An 18,080-nucleotide genomic window follows, 5' to 3' on the forward strand; every position below is an offset into this window, starting at 1 on the left:
ATTGGCATTACCCACAGGTTCAGGATCATATACGGTATATTGTGACGCATCTCACATTGGGCTTGGTGCAGTATTGATGCAAGATGGCAAGGTAATTGTATATGCGTCGCGGCAATTGAAAGTTCACGAGAAGAATTATCCTGTTCATGACTTAGAATTGGCAGCCATTGTTCATGCGCTGAAGATTTGGAGGCATTAGCTCTACGGTGTCTCGTGTGAGGTATTTACCGATCATCGTAGCCTTCAGTATCTGTTCAAACAAAAGGATCTTAATTTGAGGCAGAGAAGATGGTTGGAGTTGTTGAAAGACTATGATATCACCATTTTGTATCACTCTGGAAAGGCCAATGTGGTGGCCGATGCTTTGAGTAGAAAGGCTGTGAGTATGGGCAGTCTTGCGTATATTCCGGTTGGTGAGAGGCCATTAGCCGCAGATGTTCAGACTTTGGCTAATCAGTTCATGAGGTTAGATGTTTCAGAACCCAGTCAGGTTCTAGCTTGCACAGTCGCTCGGTCTTCTTTATATGAGCGCATCAGAGAGAGGCAGTATGATGATCCTCATTTACTTGTCCTTAAGGACACGGTGGGCACGGTGATGCCAAACAGGTTACTGTAGGGGAAGATGGAGTTCTGCGAATGCAGGGCCGTATTTGTGTGCCTAATGTGGATGGGCTTCGTGAATTAATTCTTGAAGAGGCACACAGTTTCAGGTATTCTATTCATCCAGGTATCGCTAAAATGTATCAAGATTTGCGGCAACATTATTGGTGGAGGAGAATGAAAAAGGATATAGTTGCATATGTAGCTCGGTGTCTGAATTGTCAGCAAGTTAAGTACGAGCATCAGAGACCTGGTGGTTTGCTTCAGAAGTTAGAAAAATCTGAGTGGAAGTGGGAGCGTATCACTATGGATTTTGTTGTTGGGCTCCCACTGACTCAGAGAAGATTTGACGCAGTTTTGGTCATTGTGGACAGGTTGACCAAGTCAGCACATTTCATTCCAGTAGTAGTTACCTATTCTTCAGAGAGGTTAGCTGAAATTTACATTCGTGAGATTGTCCGCCTTCACGGTGTGCCCGTGTCTATTATTTCAGATCGAGGTACACAGTTTACCTCACATTTTTGGAGGGCTGTACAACGTGAGTTAGGCACGCGGGTGGAGTTAAGTACACCATTTCATCCACAGACAGACGGACAGTCAGAGTGCACTATTCAGATATTGGAAGATATGCTCCGCGCTTGTGTTATAGACTTTGGAGGTTCTTGGGATCATTTCTTGCCACTTGCGGAGTTTGCTTATAATAATAGCTACCTATGAGGCATTATACGGAAGGCGATGCCGATCGCCAGTTGGTTGGTTCGAACCGGGAGAGGCTCGGTTGTTGGGTACTGATTTGGTACAGGATGCCTTGGATAATGTCAAGATTTTTCAGGATCGACTTCGCACAGCTCAGTCTAGGCAAAATAGTTATGCCGACCGTAAAGTTTGTGATATCGCATTCATGGTTGGAGAAAGAATATTGCTCCGAGTTTCACCTACGAAAGGTGTAATGAGGTTCGGAAAGAAGGGCAAAGTTGAGCCCTAGGTATATCGGACCCTTTGAAATTTTTGAAAGGGTGGGTGAAGTAGCCTACAGGCTTGCATTACCACCTACTTTATCAGTGGTTCATCCGCTATTCCATATGTCTATGCTCCGAAAATATCATGGTGATCCGTCCCATGTGTTAGATTTCAGCTCAGTCCAATTGGACAAAGATTTGACTTACGGGGAGGAGCCAGTGGCTATTCTAGCCCGGCAGGTCCAACAGTTGAGGTCTAAGAGTTATCCTTCAGTTCGGGTGTAATGGAGAGGTCAGCCGGTAGAGGCATCTACCTAGGAGTCCGAGTCAGACATGAGGATTAAATATCCACACTTATTCACCAGCTCAGGTACTTTTTTTTTTCTAACTCCGTTCGAGGACAGACGTTTGTTTTAGAGGTGGAGAATGTGATGACCCAAAATATCATCTTTAAATTTAATAAGTAATTCTGTGTTCTAAGACCTCGAAAAGTACCATTTTATCATTCCTCGACTTGCGTGCGCAGTCCGTATAATTTTTCGAAAAGTTTTCATGTGAAAAATAGATTAAAATGTGAAATAGAGCTTTAAAACTCAACTGAGTTGACTTTGGTCAATATTTTTAGCAAAAGGACCCGGATCGGTGTTTTGACAGTTTCGGTAGCTCCGTATCGTGATTTGGGACTTGGGCGTATGCCCGAAATTTAATTTAGAGGTCCCTAGCTCAAGTTATGACCATTTAACGGAACTATGAATTTAAAGGCTAAAGATATTCAAGTTTGACCATGGGGTTGACTTTTTGATAACGGAGCCGGAATCCGATTCTGGAAATTTGAACAGCTCCGTTATGTCATTTATGACTTATGTGCCAAATTTGAAGTCATTCCAGATTCATTTAATATATTTTGGCACGAGATTTGCAAATTGAAAGTTTAAAACTCAAAGTTTGAATCGGGGTGTGAATTATAATTTCAGCATTGTTTGACGTGATATGATACCCCGAGTAAGTCCGTATTATGTTATTGAACTTGTTGGTATATTCGTACGGGGTCCCGAGTACCCCGAGAGTGATACGAATTGAAATTAGATCAAGAATTGGACTTGAGCAAAATCAGAAATTTTGGGTTCTGGTGTAATCGCACCTGCGAATTTTTGACCGCAGGTGCGAGCTCGCAGAAGCGAGCCTTCCATCGCAGATGCGGGACTGGGCTGGGCTGGGTTGGGGTCTTCGCAGGTGCGGCCTTTTTGCGCAGAAGCGGATGTTGCAGGTGTGACAGGAGTGTCCGCAGATGCAGAACTTCACCTGGCAGCCTAGTATCGCAAATGCGAGCTTTGTCTCGCAAATGCGAGTCCGTAAATGCGGAACTTTTGTCCGTTGATGCGAAAATGACTGGGCAGAACCCATAAATTCGGAAGTCGCCATTTTTACTCATTTTTTAGTTTTAAATCTCGGATTAGGGCAATTTCAAGGGGGATTTTCATGACTTTGAATTAGGTAAGTGTTCTTTAACCAAAAGTGATTATATTTCACAAATCCATGTCTATATTCATTATTTATTTCGGATTTAGATGGAAGAAATTGGAATTTTTATAAAACTTTCCAAAAACAAAAAATTAAGATTTGAAGGTCCATTTGATATCAGAATTGGACAAATTTTGTATGGTTGAACTCGTATCGGAACGGGTGTTCGAATTTAATGAGTTTTTTCGGGATTTGAGACGTGGGTCCCACTATCGAATATTTTAATGAATTTCAAATTTTTATCTGGAAAATGTGTAAATTCATATGGAATTAATTCCTATGATTAGTATTGAATATATTGAATTGTTTGTAAATAGATTTGAAACTTTCGGAGGCAAATTTAAAAGGAAAAGTTATGGTTGAATAATTGATTGGAATTTGCAAAGCGAGGTAAGTGTCGGGGTTAACCTTGGCTTGAGGGAATAGAACCCTTAAATTATTTATTATGTGAATTGCATGTGAACGATGTGTAGGCGAGGTGACGAGTGTCTATACGTCATTGAATAAATTATTGCCTGCTTACTTGAAAAATCATAAATTATTTTTAATCATAAATTAATTATTATAATAACTGTTTTTCTCTTATTCTTTGCCAAATATTAATTCTTGAATTCCTGCATTAATTGTTACATGCTATTTGAATTATGTGTTTTAATTGTTATTTAACATTTAGCATATTAAATATTAAACTGCCTATTTTCTCCGTGATTTCTATAATAATTTGCTATTTGTCATTGTTTGTTTCATAATTAAATCATAATTGTTGTATGCTTGTTGTCATATAATTTTATATTAATTGTTGTATTTATTGGAAAAATTTCTTCTATAAGAATTGATTGAAATGGATATATTGGAGGATCGGGTTGCACGCCGCAACAGACTTATTGAAAGTCAATATTGGAGGATCGGGTTGCACGCCGCAACAGACTTATTAAAAAGTTAATATTGGAGGATCCGGTTGCACGCCGCAACAGACTTATTAAAAGTCAATATTGGACGATCGGGTTGCACGCCGCAACAGACTTATTAAAAAGTTAATATTGGAGGATCGGGTTGCACGCCGCAACAAACTTATTAAAAAGTTAATATTGGAGGATCGGATTGCACGCCGCAATAGACTTATTGAAAAGTCAATATTAGGGGATCGGATTGCACGCCGCAACAGACTTATTTAAAAGTCTATATATATACTTGATTGAAATAAATATATGACATACTTGATTAAAAGAAAAATATTGGGAGAGCGGGTTGCACGCTGCAACATAATTGAATGTGAATATATTATGAGAGCGAGTTGCACGCTGCAACAGAATTGGTTGAAATAATAATGGATTATGACTGCTGAGTTGGCTTCAGTTATTATAAATGAGTTACCTGAATTATTTCTATTATTTGTTGTTATTATTAATATTGCGTACAGGTTAATGTAAGTGAACCGCCTTAGCCTCGTCACTACTTCGTCGAGGTTAGGCCTAGCACTTACCAGTACCTGGGGTCGGTTGTACTGATACTACACTCTACACTTCTTGTGTAGATTTTGGAGTTGGTCCCAGCGGCGTACCATAGACTTGCTCAGATTTCAACTAGCAGAGGAGACTTGAGGTATAACTGCATAGACGTTCGCAGTTCTGAAGTCCCCATCAACTTTACTTTAGCTGTGTGTTTGTTTCCAGACAGCTTTATTTTATTCAGACCTTTATTTATATTTATTCTAGAAGCTCGTGCACTTGTGACACCAATTCTGGGATGGTATTTAGACACCGTTATTTTTATGGATTATTTCAAAATTGCTTCCGCATTTGCTTCCTTGTTATTAATAAATTTAAAATTATTTTAAAAAATAGATAATATTATTCTAACGTTGGCTTGCCTAGCAAATGAAATGTTAGGCGCCATCACGGTTCGAAGGTGAGAATTTCGGGTCATAACAAAATTACTTTACTTACTACCATTATTTTTAAAATAATTACAATCGTTGCATAAGCTTACATTTTTATGGTTGAACTATCACATTCTTCATCAACATTTTATTTTTTTAAAGGCCATAACCTCTAAATAAAGAGACGTGAGCTTTTGGATGTGGACTTTTTAAAATAAGAGAAATGAAAAAATGTAAGAAAATAGTTAAAAGATAGAGATAAAAGATAAATAGTATTTTTACACTATGGAACTGACATATCACTAATCATATTCCCCGTATATCCAGCACTATAAAATATGCAAGGATGTAGAGAACACTTCCTCAACATTTCTCTTCTGAAAAAGAAAAAATGACTATGTCCATGAGTCAGACATGAGAGAAATAGATTCAACATTAATAAATCAAATATGTATACGGTATTACTTCTTTGATCATCATCTCAAATACATCATAATTCACTCTAAAAAATATCTAAATAAATTATCACCTACAAAACTTAACAATTACACTAAACAAAATATAATTAACCAAAACACTTTGGTGTAAAAACAAAGCAGCCTCACAATTTTAGAAAAATATTTGAGAGAATTAGAGAAAATATAAAAGAGGGTGAAAAGATTGGCAGCGTATTTCCATTCTTCACATGTGTAGGAGGAAACTAAATAGTAAAGGATAATTTTACCTTTAAATGTGGTAGTTGAAAAGTCAAAAGATTTGGGTATAAAATTTTGAAACCATGCGTTTCTCTTTCCTAATTATTACTATGAAACTGCAATTAAATTTTGTTTTCAAAACTGCCTGACTTTTCATTTCTTAACCGTACAGAGTTATGTGTAATTAAGATTTTCAATGAAGGGGTGTGACTTTGAGTTTTTAACTATTAAAATAGGAGAAAACCTCAAAAAAAGGAGGAAAAAAATAAATCTAATTCCTAGCATTTCAGACATGCCACATCAACTTTCTCATTCCCACAATTATATATATATATAAATAGATAGATATAAATATGAAAAGTTACAAATTAAAAGGGGTGAATTGATTATTTCTTGATCAAGCTAAACATAACAATTAAGTAATTTGATCATATGAAAAGTTACAAATTAAGAGTGGTGAATTGATTATTTCTTGATCAAGCTAAACATAGCCATTACGTAAAAGTTAAAACTGTTACTCCAAATTCGAGGGCGTGGTTTGATGGTCGATAAATGTGAAAATCATGATAGAGGTCAGAAAAGGTGAAATTCAAACACCACTGTTTTTAAAAAATAAAATTACTACTCTTCAAATAAAAAAGGGAAAAAAAAACGAAGGCAAAAAAAAGAACGAGTAAATGTGAGTTATGTTACCGAGTTGTACCGAGTTGAATCAGAACAGAAACCCCCAACTTCCAGCTCACTCTTAAACACTCCCCAAAAGCTCAAAGCTCAGCCAAACAATGGCGAATCGGCGATGCGTTCAAACCCTAAGCCGTCATTTAACATATCTTCTCTCTCCAAACCCATCATCTCTCCATTCCCTCACTTCCATTTCACCTCAAACCCTAACCCCACAAATACTTAAATCCATCGTCACACTCACTCCCTCTCCCAAATGCCCCAATGTTACCACTAAAATTTCATCTTTCCACAGGCATTTCTGTTCCAATCGACCGATCAATAGCGATGATGACGAGGAGGGAAGTGAAGAAGAAACTGATGATGATCATGACGTGGAGGGTTTGGAGTCGAATATTGAGCCCAGCAGAGAGTACACTCCAGAGGAGAAAGAACACGAGGCAGCTGAAATTGGGTATAAGGTCATCGGCCCACTTCAGAAATCGGACCGGGTCTTCAAACCATATGAACCCGTTTTTGCCGTTGTTCAGGTTAATTACTGTTTCCTATATACCTTATAATCCCAAACTAGTTGGGGTCGACTATATGAATGTATATGCTATTTTTGATTAACTTAATATATTTGGAGTTTTTTAACACTATAGATTATATACGTTTAGTGATAAATTTTGTATCTTTAATTGTGACCTTTACAGAATTGAAGCTGTTGTCTTTTTTTTATGTAGATTGGTTCTCACCAGTTTAAAGTGAGCAATGGTGATTCCATTTTTACTGAGAAACTGAAGTTCTGCGAAGTTAATGACAAGGTAAGTTGGTTTCTTGCTTTCTGGAAGTTGTGTACAAAGTTGATGTCTTTTTCTTATACATACCACTAACAGAAGGCACCTTGAGGACGTTGTAGCAGTAGGCGCTAACTTAGTAAAAATATATGTCTTAAAAATTGTTCAACAGTTCATATAGTTAAACTCAAATGCAGAATGTGCAGTGCAGATGCACCCGCTGCTCTCATACTACAATTGTCCCTAACTGCTGAAATTACATCAGGAAAAAAAACTAAAGGCTGAGTTTAGGGTTGTGGCTGTCAAAGGTCTGGTTGGATTGTGACCATGTATCGTTGTTTTTAAGCTCTGTTGTTTGTTCAAGTAAGGAATGATGGGGTAAAGGGATACTCTAAGTGCTTATTTGAGCTTTATGTGCCTCGTCCCTCTGGATGTGTTAAATGCTCAATTTCTACCAAACCTTATTTAGGACTGCAGGAGCTAGTTGATGATCTCCTTAGTTCTTTTGTGCAAATGTGTTCGGTCTCAGTCCACTACTTTTATTTTTGCTCTTCTCAATAGATCATTTACTACTGACCTTGCATCAATTGGCATTACTTGAAAGAAAAGGCTCCAGAGCAATTCTTAAGGAAAAAGTTGAGAAAAAAGTATATCTATAACATCAATGAAGTGGTGATATACGTGGAAAAAGTTGAAGATATTTATTATTAGATGCGGGGAATTTCATAATTCTATTTTTAACATATCTGATGCTTGATGAAAAGGGGGAAAAGGAAGTTGCCCTTTTATTGTTTTTGAAATTTGATAATTACCCTCCTGTTATGTAATAGCCCCATAATTCCTCTGTAGTTTTCCTTAATTAAAGAGGCCTTTTTCATAAAACCATGCAACTTTGGTTTGAATAAGAAAACAAGCAACTATTTGTTTTTTTGAAAACCATGATTCTTTCTCCTGTCATCAGTTTATTCTTTAATCTTCAGGTTTTTGATGGTAGAAAGTAAATGCAAGTTAGACCATTGGGACTTTGAGAAAGCTATTAATCCATGTTATTGCGATGAAACAGCCTTATAATATTTTCTGTGTATCCTAGATATTATTGCAAAATGAGTTTCCTTGTTTTAATATGCAGGTATAATACTGCAAAAGGGTTAATGAGACTATTTGTTACGTACTTACGTTGGAGAAGAATTGACAAGTGTTTATAATTAAAAAAGGGTAGTATGTCTTCTGTTCTAAAATTATGTAAAGTAAAAAAGGAGACTTGAATTATATTGCTGGAAATGGACATCTTTTGAGATGTGCATGCACAAAAGTGTTGGGTTCCATAATCCATATGAAACTAATTGGCTTTGATATCTTTCGATGCTAAAGGAAGATGCTAATTTTTTTGGTTTCCAACTTAGTTGGAAGTAACTACCACCATAGAAATTGTTTAGAAAACAAATCTTATGGCAGTTTTAATAGAAAGGAGAGAGGAACAAACTTATCACCCTTAAATATAATGTGGCTTGTGTTTATTGATAGGTTTTAGTTCTAATACAAGCTGAAGCACAAGATAAGCTTCAAAGTGCAGAATCACGTTGCACATGAGACCTTGACCCTGATGAAGCTTGTTATGTGTCCCCCCTTTCTCACTTTAGTTTTTGCCTGTCTTTTACTTGTGAAAAATGCTTGTACATCGGAATTACTGTCACGTGAGTGCATAACTATGTCATTGTTTTGTGTTCAGTTAATACTAAACAAGGTTTTGCTGCTGGGCTCAACGACTCAGACAATCATTGGCAGGCCTATATTGCCGGATGCAGCTGTTCATGCTGTCGTTGAGGAGCATGTAAGATAGTTGTGCCATGAGTCTACCTTTGCCTTTAGTTTGTTTGCATATTTACTTGTGTATTTTCCGGTTGACTAGTAAGTGACTGTTATGTCAGTTCCCATTAAGTTTGAGAAGTTGGATTAGCAATTTCCTCATAAACCACTTTTTAATCCTTTAAAATATATTAAAAGAAGAAGTTCTTATTTGAATGAATTCTATAAGTAGGTTCATTGAGAGGAATACTTATCCCAAGGAAAAAAAGGTTCATCGAGAGCCGGCCCCGACTTGTTTGGGACTGAGGCGTAATTGTTGTTATTTTTTTAATGATCTATTTTTCCTCACTGTTGAAAAGGTATTGCATATATTGCACTACCTGTAACCACTTATGGTAAGTGGACTGATATTACTAATATACAATACCTCAAGAATGGTTTGTGTAATTAACAGAACTTCATTTTTCAGTAGTTATAACTGTTAGCTTCAATTATATTTACTTATTGGATCGTGCTGAGCTTATTCGAGGAATGCCATAGATGTGGAACTAGGTTCAGTTCTTCAGGCATTGAGCTTGGATGTTTGCATAACTTGCTTCATATATGCACACACACATCTTATTTCATTCCAGATAGATTAGGAAATTTAATCTGTCCTTCTCTTGGTCCAGGCATTAGATGCTAAAGTACTTATATTCAAGAAGAAGAGACGGAAGAATTATCGACGTACACGAGGACATCGACAGGTTAGTCATTGATTCATCCACAATGAACATACTGCCTGAAACACAACTATGTTTTATACACGTTGTTACTTCTCATCCTCTTTTCCTATTCATTTTTAGGAATTAACAAAATTGAGGATTACGGATATACAAGGTATTGAGAAACCTGAAGTGGCACACCCTCTTAAAACAGAGAAGAAAGGTGTTAAGAAGGTAGCAGTAGCAGCTTAAAGATGCTAAAAAGTTTTAGTAATAGTTGAGCAAGGGATATTTGGCATATACAGCTGACATGGCTCAGCTTTTTCCATTCGTCCTGTCTTATAAGATTTATGTGAAAACGCAGATGCCACATGCGGTCGGGTGTTAAACTGGCATGAGATGGAGGGCAATGATTCTGTTGTAGGCTTAACATAGTTGAATCTTGAGGGTATATTCGGTTACAAGAACACATCGCCTATAAAGCTTAGAGAATAATATTTTCTTGTAAAGGAGTATGTCCGACACTCAAGTCATTGGTGGTTTTTGTTTTCTTTGCTGGTTTGCCCTTTCCGTATGTGTTGTCATGTTGCACGGATTCAGCTGTTGGACTATGCAAAATATGGTGAGATATGATCGGCTTTGATTGGATATTTGGTTTTTGCATTGCTTTGTATAAAACAATTTTTTGTATAGGTAAAGATAGGTTACCATTGTTGATTTCATCTGATATAAATGACTTGATAAAGATATAGGCACATTCCAATCATATAGCAACCAATGAGGGTGTAACCAATTGGTAAGACTGTTTTATTGTCAGCTTTCAATAGTTTGAATCATCTACTCAAAGCTTTCGAGTCTGTTTATTTGATATTTTGCGTGCAGAGTGAGAGGGTCTACAGTCAAGACTCGACTTTTTAATCATGTTATAAGACAAGGGAGGTGGAATTGCAAGAGTCGAGATATTCTCCATTGAGTTGGAAACGGTATAAAAGACAGGTTCAGAAATGGTCAAAACTAAGGGCGAGCAGATATTCTGTGGAACAAAGATTGTCTCATGTTCGTACAAAAGCATTAGGAAATACAAGTCTGGAAAAGAGGGTAGAACAGTAAATTATCAAGTAGCATCTTCGAACTTTCTAGTTAACTGAGAGGTTGTTGAGTAACATGATGTCAAAGTTGCTAACTGGTTCTGACATTATCATCAAGTAAAGAATGACTTGAACATTAGGGGGTGCACGGTCAGCATCTAAGTTTTTAGCCGTCAAAGTAGAAATGTTGACATCCCCCCTCCGAACTAAGGCTGTCCAACTGGGCGGGTCGGGTTGGGTCCCGTCCCACTTAATTTTAAACGGGATGGGCCCATGTTAAACGGGACACAGGATGGGACGGGATGGCCATTTCGTCCCGTTTCGTCCTGTTCCGTCCCGTCCCGCCCCGCCTGTCCCGCGTTCTATTTTTTTTTGAATTCTAGCTGTTGGGCAACGACTCCAATTGCAAAAATAGCCGTTCCCAAAGGCCAAAAACGGCTATAATTGGCCTCCAACCCCCCAAAAACACCCCTACTCCCAAACTTTTAATATAACCTCTAAGTTTATTAAATTACACTTTGGCCCTATTTTCTACTATAAATACCCCATCCTTCTTCATTTTTTCCTACAAAAATAAATCATTCTCTCTCAAATCTCTTACATTCTCTCAATTTTCTCACTATCAACTATCAAGTGATAAGTTTCAAGTATTTGGGCAAATTTTTGGAGCAACTTTCAAGTTTCAAATTAATTCGTCAAGTATTTGGAGCAATATTTTGGGTAATTTTTTCAAGTTTCAATATTTAATTACGGTATACTCGTTCCATCTCCTAATTTTAATATATAATTTTTGCGTATCATTCAAGAAAATGAACAACCATCTCTCGAAGACTGCCAATCTAATATATATTCTTATGTTAAATCAATGTTTGATAAATATAAATCTATGGAAACAACAGGTGGTGAAACTGCTCCTTCTACTTCTAAGTCTAGAGTAAAAGTTCTATGGGAAGATATGGATGATATAACAAGTTTTGATTCCTCTATTGATGATGAACTTGATTCTTATCTTAATCAAGGATTGGAAAGTATTAAAGACGAAGAATGCAATGAACAACTTTTGGCATGGTGGAGGGAGCGTGGCAAGACTTTTCCAACACTTTCAATAATGACACGAGATATCCTTGCTATTCAAGCATCATTAGTAGCATCAGAGAGTGCTTTTAGCGCGGCAAGATTTCAAATCAGAGATCATAGACATTCATTAGTGGAGGACAACCTAGAGTTTTCCGTATTATTCAGAGATTGGATTAATTCAGAAAGAAGAAATCTTGGTTTTGAAAAATTAACCACTAGGGAAGAAGAAGAATACAATGAGATACTTAGCACTGGGAGCGATGACGGCATGGAGCTCATGGAATATCAATCAACATTGCCAATTCCAGAACAATGTCCGAGAGAAATTATAGATAAGTTACAACGAAGTTATATAGGAACTTACAAATATTAATATGACAATTTGTAATTGGCTACTAAGAGGCCTAGTTCAAACACAACCCTTCCTAGCAGGTGGCTGCGTAGATTAGGTGCTCTTCAAAAGAATTATATTTGTATGTGAGATTTGAAAGTTCTATTAATAAAATAAAAGGCTCTAAGCGTTGAATTTTTTTTATGATTTGTCTTACACTCTTACTTAGTTACTTAATGGCTTAAAATTATATTAAATAAATTATAACTCTATTATAAATTTATAATTACTAGAATATTTCATTACAAGTCTTTTGTTTTAATATTTTATAATTCTTTACTTAGTTTTCTAATTTCTGTTTAATTTTTAAATTTATTAAATAAGTCAAAAAACTAGCCGTTGCAAACTTTAAAAACTTAGTCATTGTCAAAAAAATAGCCGTTGCCAAACTTAATGCTTAAATAATTTTTTTTAAAACGATACTTAAGGCCCGTGAACCCGTCCCATCCCGTCCCATCCTGTCCCACCCCGTTTATTAGCGGGACGGGATGGACCTACCGTTTCGTCCCGTTTGTTAGCGGGACGGGATGGGCCTACCGTTTCGTCCCTGCTAAATATCGTCCCGTCCCTTTAATTTTATCCCGTCCCGTCCCGTTGGACAGCCATACTCCCAACCAAGCAAACAATATAAACTCAAAATTAAATAAAGCAGAAATCACAATGTTGTAAGTAGCAAGGAGAATACACAGAAGAAGTAGTATTAACCTCGTCGACTTGGTAGACTGAAGGGTGAGAAGTTACCCAGACTGAGTAGAAGGCACAAAATCAAATTCCCCATCCAAGCTCCGACAAAATATAATCAAGAAAAGAGATGCATATGCCTGCCTCTGAAGTTATTAACTTGTTCATGCAATCAACAGAAAAGTTAAATGACTAAAACAAGCATGATTATTATTATTATTATTATTATTTTGTTAACCATTGTGAATTACTTGTCAAACCAAAACGATTACAAATAAAGAGCACCTAATTCCACATAGCAGAACTTAGGCCTCCAACAAAACAGAACTGAACAAATAAAAAAAAACAGAATGCTAGTTACACGCTAGCTTATATACTAACCCTCTACATCTCCTTGCTCTACGAGATGTTCTATACGATTCTAGTCTAACCACTACATCCTTTTTAATATGTGACACTATCTCTGATCTATGTACAGTTAATCCTTTGAATAATCTCTAATTCCTAGATTTTCAAGTGTGGTATAGTAGAGCCCCCCATATTGCTGCCATCAGCTCTTTTTTGAATCGCGGCCATTGCTCCCGTTTGAAACTTTCTAAAACTTGCTTCAAATCACCTGCCAGAACCTGTATTCCTGTCCGTTGCACCAATTCTTGTTTGACAACCAAAGAATCCACTACTATACCCATCAAGCCCGGGACTTTTATTCCTATCAATGCTAAATAAAGCCTTTTTCACATCCTTATCTGTATAAGGTTGCAACAATTCCATTTGTTGATCAATAGTAAGTATTGTTCCTTCCTATAGTACTATATTTTTTTACTCGTGTTCTTGAATCATCTCTCCTCCCCAACAAATCTTCATAATGGTCGACAAATATTCTAGCAATGTCTTCAGCTTTATTCTGCCATACTCCTAAGCTATCCTTTAGCTGAGTAATGGAGTGCTTCAATTTCCTATGTTTGATCACAGAGTAGAAGTACTTTATATTATCATCTCCCAACTTTATCCATAAGGCTTTGCTTCTCTGTTATAGATATAATTCTACTAAGTATGATGCTTTCCTGAACCTATGATATATTCCTAGTTCATAATGTTGTAGAGCTCTGTTAGTAGGATCTCTCTGCATTTGTTGTTGAGCCTCCTTCAGTAGCTTCATATCCTTATTTGCTTCATTTACAATATTGCTAAAGCAGTCTGAATTAAGCAACTTGAGTTTCTTCTTTAAAGATTTCAATTTCTTCACCACTTTGAATATTTTACATCCTTCAAATGATGCATTCCACCCCTCTCTTACTAGCTCCACAAACTGAGGGTGGTGTGACCGTGTGTTGCAGTATTGGAAGGATCTTTTCCCCCTAGGATTCTTTTCTGCTAGTGAGACTTTTATAGGGCAATGGTCACTTATGCCTGCCGTAGAAGAATAGCTCTACAGGTAGGCATATTATCCAGCCACACACCATTTATAAAAACCCAATCTATTTTGGAGAAGACTCTCTAATCAACTCCTTTATCATTCCAAGAATATCTAATGCCTAGCGTCGGCAATTCAATCAAGCCAGCATCAAACACACAGTTATTGAAATCCACCACCTCAGTCCAGAAAACATGACACCCTCCAATTCTATCAGCATCGTGGAGCACAACATTAAAATCTTCCAGTATCATCCAAGGTTGCATACTTCTTCTACTCTGTATCATCATATTGTCCCATAAACCTCTCCTTTCTTCTCTTGTGTTATGGGCTTGTTGGGAATAAATCCCCTACAAAAATAATATTCACAGTAATAAAAGCAGAATAATCACGTAGCACCAAGATACGATAATTAGCAAGAAAACGAGTGACAACGACACCAAGACTTTTACGTGGAAAACCGTTTGAATAAGGAAAAAAACCACGGCCCTGAGACGAGCAACTGATATCACTATAGTAAGGAATTTTACACTTTGTAGGTACGAGTAAAATACTCCAAAGACCACTACAACACTCAAAAGAAATAACCCTCTTTTGATATTCTCACCTCACTATAATATCGCTCACTCTCTATTTTTTTCACAGACTATTTTTTTATACCTTGTCTGTGAAACTTCACTCTTTCTTTCTCTCTTTGTTGGTGTTTGGAAATGAGAGTTGAAGCTCTCCTTTTATAGCCGAAGCCTCACTCTCTAAAGCCTACTATATTTGACAATTTGCACATACTTTTCCTTCTTTTTCTTCAATGTTGACAATTCAACAAAGTTGGCTACCAACACAAAGAAATTCAACAAAGTTGGCTACCAAACCAAAGAAATTCAACAAAGTTGGCTACCAAACCAAAGAAATTTTCTTTCGGTACATGCCTATTACTTTGGCTATTGAATGAGATGGAACCCATCAATCTCCCCCTCCAGTCTCATTCATCTAAAGGAGGTAGCACTGTCTTCTAGTTTGAGAGTATGCCGACAAGCTCTTTGCATAGCTCGAACTTGTCTCTTGGTACCACCTTGGTCAACATATCAACAGAATTTTCACTCATGTGAATCTTTTTGACCTGTAAAGATTCGTTCTCCATATGCTCATGAATCCAATAATATCTCACATCTATATACTTTGTTATTGCATGGTACATGGAGTTCTTGCTCAAGTCTATTGTACTTTGACTGTCACAATAGACGACATACTCCTTTTGATGCAATTCCAGCTCTTGAAGAAACCGCTTGAGCAATACTATCTCCTTGCCAGCTTATGTAGCGGCAATATACTCTGCTTCAGTTGTTGAAAGTGCAACACACTTCTGCAATTTAGACTGCCATGATATAGCTTCCCCTGAAAATGTAAGCAAATATCCAGTAGTGGATTTTCTGTTATCAATGTCACCTGCTATATCAGCACTGTATAGCCCTTCAAGATTGGATGAGATCCTCCAAAGCACAAACAATCTCCCGTGGTACCTCTCAAGTACCTGAGTATCCACTTGACTGCTTCCCAATGTTCCTTTCCAGGATTTTCAAGGAATCTGCTAACAACACCAACTGCATGAGCAATATCAGGACTGCTGAAGAATAAGGAACTCTAGCCATGTTCCCTTTCTCCTCCACACTTGTAGGACACATCTTCTTGCTCAACTTTAGATGACTAGCAAGAGGTGTGCTGACTGGCTTAACATTCTTCATGTTGAAGCGTTCCGGTACACGTTCAATGTACTTCTCCTGAGACATCCACAACTTTATGCTTGTTCGCTCTCGAACTATCTTCATACCCAGAATTTGTTGTGCTGGGCCCAAGTCCTTCATATCAAATGACTTGGACAAATCTCCCTTCAGCATCAGTCCCTTGTCTTTCCTATAATTAATATGTCATCCACATACAACAACAATATAATAAAGTTATTTTCATAAAATCTTTTGAAGTATACACATGGATCAGAATATGTCTTTGTGTAAGTTTGACTTTTCATGAATGAGTCAAACTTCTTGTACCACTGCCTTGGTGCCTGCTTCAACCCATAAAGACTCTTATTCAGTTTGCACACCATGTGTTTCCTTTCAGCTACTTCAAATCCTTCTGGCTGCTCCATATAGATCTCCTCTTTCAAATCTCCGTGAAGAAATGCAGTTTTCACGTCCAACTGCTCCACTTCAAGATCTAGGCTAGCTGCTAAGTTCAAGATTGTTCTAATAGAAGTCATTTTGACAATATGTGAGAACATTTCGTCAAAATCAATACCTTTCTTCTGCTCGGAGCCTTTTACCATCGATCGAGCTTTGTATCTGACCAGCTTGCCATTTCCATCTTTCTTGAGTTTAAAGACCCACTTACATTTTAGTGGTCTTTTACCTTTTCGAAGTTCAACCAGCTTGTACGTGCCATTTTTCTGCAAAGATTCTATCTCTTCTTGCATGGCTTTCATCCACTGGTTCTTTTCTGGATGAGACATCACCTCCTTAAGACTTTCTAGCTCCCCCTCATTACTGATGAGGACATACTCCGTGGAAGGGTACCTGTATGACTCTACCCTTGGCCTTTCTGATCTCCTCAGAGGTTGAGCTTGTTCTTCTCCCTGAGTGGGGTGAACCACTTGCTCGACATTATCATCAAGTTGCTCCCCCTGCTCAATAACCTCACCAGGTTACTCCCCCTGCTCGGCAACCTCGTCGGTCGTACTTTCTGCACTTGTGGGATTGTTAGAAGTAGAAGGAATAGTAATAAGGTTAGGAATAATACCATTCTTGGCCTTTTCTGGCATATCATCAGCAGTTCCAACTTCACTTTCTCGGAAGACTATATCTCTGCTTCTGATGGCATTCTTCTTTACGGGATCCCACAATCTGTATCTGAATTCTTTATCTCTATATCCGATGAATATGCAAGGAACAGATTTATCATCCAGCTTTGTTCTCTGCTCCTTTGGTACATGTGCAAAAGCTTTGCAACCGAACACCTTCACATGTGAGTAGGACACCTCCTTGTTGGTCCAAACTCTCTCTGGGATGTCAAATGCCAATGGAACTAATGGACTCCTATTGATCAGGTAACAGGCTGTCTGAACTGCTTCACCCCAGAATGACTTAGGCAGTTTAGCCATTCTGAGCATGCTTCTCACTTTCTCCACAATGGTGCAGTTCATCCTTTCGGCTACGCCGTTGTATTGTGGGGTTCCAGGAACTGTCTTTTCATGTCTGATCCCATGGTTCGAACAATACTCTTCAAATTCCCTTGAAGTGTACTCACGTCCATTATCACTTCGGAGACGCTTTAGCTTTTGGCCTGTCTCCCTTTCCACCATAGCATGAAACTTCTAAAAAACTTGAAACACCTGATCTTTGGATTTCAAAATATAAACCCATAATTTTCGTGAAGCATCATCAATAAAAGTAACAAAATATTTTTTACCGCCCATCGATTCAATTTTCATTGGACCACAAACATCAGAATATTCCAAATTAAGTATATTCAATTTTCTTTCAGACGATATCTGAAATGAGACTCTATACTGCTTACTAAATAAACAGTAGTAAGAGAGTTTTACTGTTGTACCTTTGGCATAAGAAATGAATGATTTCTTGGCAAGAATCTGCAATCCCTTCTCGCTCATATGACCCATTCTTTTGTGCCACAAATCTACAGAAATCTCATCTTGTGCCGCGTTTAATTCACCTTGGCATATTTTTGCATTTGTCCTGTACAACGTGCCATGAGCAACTCCTTTGCAATCACCAATGATCCTTTGGTGAGTCTC

General features: G+C 37.5%; 1 protein-coding gene across 4 annotated transcripts; it reads left to right on the forward strand.

Moving 5' to 3' along the window:
• Positions 1-6,326: 6,326 nt before the first annotated feature.
• Positions 6,327-10,848, forward strand: LOC107794729 (large ribosomal subunit protein bL21m-like). Of its 4 annotated transcripts, XR_012706669.1 has the most exons (8): positions 6,327-6,865; positions 7,061-7,141; positions 8,844-8,945; positions 9,592-9,666; positions 9,766-9,858; positions 9,989-10,246; positions 10,371-10,420; positions 10,507-10,848. XR_012706669.1 is itself a non-coding variant. In XM_075248157.1 (6 exons), the coding sequence occupies exons 1-6, from the start codon at positions 6,437-6,439 to the stop codon at positions 10,010-10,012; spliced, it is 804 nt and encodes a 267-aa protein (XP_075104258.1). In that variant the 5' UTR covers positions 6,327-6,436; the 3' UTR covers positions 10,013-10,387. The 4 variants fall into 4 exon arrangements, 2 of the variants coding, with proteins under 2 accessions (XP_075104258.1, XP_016472738.1); XR_012706670.1 differs by lacking the exon at positions 10,371-10,420; XM_075248157.1 differs by lacking the exon at positions 10,507-10,848 and having other exon boundaries at positions 9,989-10,387.
• The last annotated feature ends 7,232 nt before the right edge of the window (positions 10,849-18,080 follow it).

The sequence above is a fragment of the Nicotiana tabacum genome, chromosome 24 (genome assembly GCF_000715075.1).
Source record: "Nicotiana tabacum cultivar K326 chromosome 24, ASM71507v2, whole genome shotgun sequence".
Classification (NCBI taxonomy): domain Eukaryota; kingdom Viridiplantae; phylum Streptophyta; class Magnoliopsida; order Solanales; family Solanaceae; genus Nicotiana; species Nicotiana tabacum.